At 40.5% G+C, this 6,000-nt stretch overlaps 1 protein-coding gene across 1 annotated transcript in view; it reads right to left on the reverse strand.

Annotated features, from left to right (window-relative positions):
• ELOVL2 (ELOVL fatty acid elongase 2) overlaps positions 1-5,091 on the reverse strand; it is a 42,879-nt gene extending 37,788 nt beyond the window's left edge. The window contains exon 1 of the mRNA XM_081953117.1: positions 4,863-5,091. Coding sequence (XP_081809243.1) covers positions 4,863-4,865 — 3 coding nt within the window. The 5' untranslated portion in view covers positions 4,866-5,091. The remainder of the gene's footprint in view (positions 1-4,862) is intronic.
• Between the last annotated feature and the right edge of the window lie 909 nt (positions 5,092-6,000).

Below are 6,000 nucleotides of genomic sequence, written 5' to 3' on the forward strand. Positions count from 1 at the left end.
TGACAGTTTCCCAGCCAGTCTCACAATCCCTTGCTTCTTCCCCATCCAGCTATTGTCCCTTTCCTGCCTGCTAGAAAGGGAGGGAGGGAGAGAGGAAAGAAGGAATGGAGGGATATTTCTGATGCTTCCTGCTAGATTTCCACAAGAGAACTCAATGGAGAAGCCGGCAAGAATTTGGAAGATTTCCCCTGCCCTTAGTCATTCTGTTTCTCTGTTTATGTAACTAAGTATTTTTTAAAATGATGACCCGACGGGGCATGAGTTAACTAGTATATGTTAGCTTCAGCCAATATAGTCTGAAATTGCCAACATATTTGAATTTTATATAACAATTTCAAATTAATTAGATTTAGAACTCTGATATCTAGATTTATTTATGGTACTATCTGAAAAAGAATAATAGGCAAGTTGTTTAAATGTACATCTAATCTGAAGAGTATGAAATTATAGTCTTATTGCTTATAATTGACAAATAACCATGGAATATATTTGTGTTATTCAAAATATAATTCCCCAAAGACTGTATAGGCTTTGAGGGATGTCAAGTTACTGATTTTTATTTATTTATTTAGCGTTCAACGATGTTACATTACCAGAAAATTACAATGATAATACAGAGTAGTAGTTTGGCTGTTTAAGACCACTAGCCCTATTTGGCTCATGTTCTCATGCTTTCCAAGCTGTGCCACAGGGGATGAGCTAGCTCCGCACCAGAAAGACGAACAGCTTCCTGCACACCAAGCCACATCGCAAATGGGTGTCACAGGATTCTAACAGTACACATGAAGTACCGTCTCGCCTTCCCATGGAAGTGGCACCTATTTATCTACTTGCATGTATCATGCTTTCGAACTGCTAGGTAAGGAGAAGCTGAGGCAAGTGATGGGAGTTCACCCCACCACATACTGCTAGGACTCAGCGCATCTCCAGTGTCATAAAGCAAGTAACCACCACGCCTCTAACTAACTGTGAATGCCAGATACTCTTAATTACTAGAATTCAAATTGTGCAAACAGAGCTATTACATCATATATTAAATTTACATTATCATTAATGCTATCTTGGGAAAGATCCTTTATTGTAACCATTAACATACACAATCACAAGACTGTTATGATAATTATGGTAAGAATGAGAATAAAGAGCAAGCAGAATCTCTTTTCCCCTCAATTGACTCATTAAGTGTTCTGAATTGATTGACAGTCATAACATGGTTGATGTAAAAACTATAGATATAGATATAGATATTAGATATATCAAATCCCAGTAAGAGTATGGCTAGCTGATGAGAGCTAATTAGCTCGAAATAGATCTATACTAGTCTCCCTTTATTTACTTATCAGTACAAATACAACACAAATATAAAAAGGCAACATTAAAAATAAAAATATGGTTTTCTGCCTGCATGGTCTTCTGTGATGAGCCGAAGGACAGAAAGAGGGAGTAGTGACCTTCCTCCCATATTTAGGCATACCAGAGGTTGTAACACAAATACATATCTATTTCCCTGGCTCAACTGATAAGGAGGCGAGCCTGTGGCTTAGTGGCTAAGACTCCTGCCTAAGATATAATACAGCCCAGGTTCAAATCCCAGTAAGGGTATGGCTAGCTGATGAGAGCTAATTAGCTCAAAATAGATCTATACTAGTCTCCCTTTATTTACTTATCAGTACAAATACAACACAAATATAAAAAGGCAACATTAAAAATAAAAATATGATTTTCTGCCTGCATGGTCTTCTGTGATCAGCCTGAAGATGATGAATGAGACTTCATCGAAACGTCGTGAAGATACTTCCAATTCTACGCGGGAGAAAACCCGAACAACCAAAGACGTACATTTTTATATATGATCACATTTTAAGCCCACAGCTTGAAGATGGCAGGTGCGATCCTGCCGAAACGTTGCAAAGACAATCTCAACCTTACACGGGAAAAGACCCGAATACAACAAAACCAGCATACCTACACCCGTGAAAATCTACGAAAACAAATATATATATATATGTATGTATGTATGTATGTATGTATGTATGCATGCATGCATGCATGCATGCATGCATACATACATACATACATACATACATACATACATACATATATATATATATATATATATATATATATATATATACACGCCATTCTCTTTTATAGTTTGCTCTCACATATAAATATTTTATATCCTAAATATTTATGTAGGCTTTTTAATTATTATTTTAAAGTTGTAAGGAAAAGAGAGTGAAGTGTTGAAGAAAGACACATTGCTCAATAATGTAATGGCAATTATTAGGGGGGGAAAAACTACCTGCATAAATAATTAACCCTAGGAGGGGAGTTCTTAAACCTGAAAAAGATTCAGATTGAGTGTTTGTTCCTCTCAAAGCAAACCAAGTACATGTCCTCCAGGGGTCTTTCAAAAAGACTAATCTCTTTTTTGTTTAATTTCATTTTAAGAAATAAAATCAATTAGGAATAAATGTATAACTTGCCTTTCCTTCCTCTGTTCTTATTACAGTTATTCTATAATGAAATACTGAGAATTTATACAGACTGCAATCCCAAGGCTTCTGTCCTTGACTCCCAACATCCATTGCTGATGTTGCATACAACCCTTGAGGGTGAAAGCATCACCTCCCCATGATTTAGATGATTTAAAATTAGATATTTCAAGTTTCTGAGTGTTTATTATTTTTTCCTCTGTACATTGATTCTTTCTCTTTTAAATGGCTAGGAAAGAAAGCCAATGAAAGTTTGTGGACTCCTTGATATACTGCTTACCTTATCTAGTCAAATAACAAAATGTCTGTAAGCAAAGAGCCAGGGTCAGAAGGGCACTAAGAATATCTGAGCTACCCTATATTCTGTTCTGTTGCAATGCAAGTTTGCTACAAAGGGGACAACTAAAATAAATGTCATTTAACTATGATGCAGTTTTCCTCTTAGAACTGAGAAATCATTTAATGTGTACACTTTTTTCCCACCTGGTTAAGTTAAATGTTTATGGTTAAGTTTCCATGCTGCAAATATTAGATGCCAAGCATTTTATTTTTTCCTCACATACTACTATTTCATAGACCATTGACATAGGCCATTGACATAGGCCACTCTCAATAACTCTCAAAAGACCCTAATGCAGAATCCACATGAGAATAATGCTGATTTGTAATGATTCTGAAATACCAATTCTCAGCCATGGAACTGTTACATTAATTAGCGCCCCAATTAAGCGTTAGATTCAAATCTTCAACATTTTAAATTTATCGGATTTGCAGTTTTAAACTTTCTTCTGTAAGGGCATCTTTTTAAAAAAAACACTCTTCTGTCTTGAATTGCTAGACTTTGGTACTATTCTTTGAGCAGAATGATATGGACCAGAAAGAAGAAATAAGTTGAAAGTCTTCTTTTAACCTGAGCTTTTTTTTCTCAAAACTTTTTCTTACAAGAACAAACAGGGAGAGAATATGTACCAGTAGTACTGGCAATCAGTGATTCCTCTGAGAGTTCTTCAAAAAAAAATTAGAGCCAGTTTGTGTTAGTGGAGCCATATTAATCAAATATCTTCACACATCTCTCTGTTGAATATATTTTTAAAGCTTCTTTTAGTATGACTTCCTATAACAGAATGCTATTGGTTTTTTTTATTGATTTGTTTTTAACAAAAGGTGTTCGATATATCTCTCTGCTAACACACATTGTAAAACAGAACAAACCAGTTCTGATGGGATGCCTTTAAAAGAAGTACTAGAAAGAAAGTACAAGAGAGTTCTACTGTAAAGACAATAAGAGAATAACTGTTTTCCACTGGGGGAAAATTAACTTGTAAGAGAGAGGGAAGGGAGGGAGGGAGGGAGGGAGAGAGGGAGGGAGGGAGGGGGAGAGAGAGACAGGGAGATAATTTTTGTATAGTTTGTAGAATCAGTGACTGTGTAGTATACAAAGCTAAGTGAAGGGCAGCTTCTGTCAGCAGGCTGTATAAAGCAACCCAGATACCATTTGCATTTGTAAGAAAGGGAAGAAACATGCAGCACTGTGTAGAATATTAATGAGAACAGTGCCCACAACACTAGGCAGTGCAAATTGTGTCTTGCATAGGTGTCAAAGAGAGAAGAAAAGGGGTGACATACAGATATAAAACAGAATGGGTCAAAAGTGGATTATGACAGGAGGGAAATAATATTTGGAATTTATACGCCACTGAGATTAGCTGATTGAAGGTGGAAATGTGCACAGTGAGCAGGTAAAAAGCATGGCTAGTAGGAGACAGAAAACAGCAGGAGCAGAAGGGCAAAAGGGGCCCAGGACTATGGAAAAGAAATACGATCTATGTGCCTTTTTTGAGGAAAATGTGTGAAGAATGATTGAAAGAATAGAAGTATGAGTGGGTGTGAGAGAGAATACAGTGTGTGTGCTCGCACACACATAGAAAGGCAAGGAAACAGGCATGTCAAAAAAGAATAGATGGTGCATGTGCAATCAATGTAAGAGAAAAAGACAGTGTGTGTGTGTATTTGTGTGTGTGAGAGAGAGAGCGATAGGGAGAGAAAGGGGGTGGGGAGAGAGAGAGCTGATACAACTAGCATTGTAGGGATATCTGACAGGAATGAATGGAGGATGTGTATTTGCAGATCTGCCTGCACTGATACACAGCAAATGTCATCCAGGGACCTGCCTGAGCGAGTGAGGTGGGAGGCGCGATTCAGACGAAGGCAGACAGACGCTTCGATGTGTGACACCGGCTCGCGTTGCTCCCTTCTCCATCCTTAAAGAAAGGGCGGCAATCTCGGTCGAAGGCCCGCTCTTCCCCCCATCCCCTAGCTCGAGAAAAGCCAGCCAGCTGGAAATAAGCCGGTCCCTTCACTCACCATCTTGCCGCCGAGAAGGGAGGGGTCGCTCGTCGGTGGGCGACGGGCCGCAGGTTGTTCCGACCGCTGCTGCTGCTGCCTTCAAACGGGGAAAGGCAGGAAAGAAGAGGCAAGCGGCGCGATGCTTGCCGCCCTCCTCAGTTCCGCTGGCTGGCAGGTGGCTCGAACGGGTTTAGTCGCCTCTGTCGTCTTCTTCCGCCGCTTTCTCCTTTTCTGCAGCTTAAGCAAAGCTGTGGCCGTACCATACTCCCCTTCCCTCCCCCTCCGCCTCGTCTTCTCCACCCCAAGGAGCAGGCCGGGAACATAGGAGGCGGGGGCGGAGCTAGAGAGAGGCTGGGTGGGGTGGGGGAGATTCTTCGCTCGCCGACCGATGGTGAGAGGAAGAAGGGGGTCTTGGATGGAACAATGCTGGCCTGAATACTGGCGGAGGCGGGGCGGGGGTGTGAGGGGTTATCACAGCATCTCTGGGCTGCGGGGCCTGAGCTACCTGACGACCCCGGTGGGGTCCTCTGGCCGCTTCCCACTCTGAGCGCCTGGACCTTGGGCTCCTCTCTTACCCATTTGAACTTGCCCCTTTTGCTGTCTTGGCTACCTCGGCTACAGCGAGGCTGAGCTGAGGGAGCCCCTTTGCAGCATCCCTTACAACCCCTCCCCTCCCCTCTAGGATAAGGGAAGTGCAGTGGGTATCAGGCTTGCTATCTCCTGCTGGCCTCAGTTCTCCTATTTCTTTGTATAGTCAGATGCATGTTTAGACTGGGTTTGGCATTTTTATCCATCAATGAAATATTTCCCAAGCTCCTGGGATAGGCAGCAACAACAATCACTTTCTTCCTGCCATGATATCTGTAACACCATCAAACATCCAACTCTCCCTATCCTAGGTCCTTGGTAAGGATAGGTATACAAAAATGCCAAACCCAGTATGAACATCTGGCCAACTGTGCGAGTAGTAGTAATAGTAGTAGTTGTTGTTGTTGTTGATGATGATGATGATGATGATGATGATGATAATAATAATAATAATAATAATAATAATAATAATAATAATAATAATAATAATAATAATAATAATTAAGAAGATACTTGGTTTACCTAGGATGCTGGCAACAACCCGTATCAACCATTAGCACCAGTCAAT

This window comes from Natrix helvetica (assembly GCF_964273705.1).
Source record: "Natrix helvetica genome assembly, chromosome: 4".
Classification (NCBI taxonomy): domain Eukaryota; kingdom Metazoa; phylum Chordata; class Lepidosauria; order Squamata; family Natricidae; genus Natrix; species Natrix helvetica.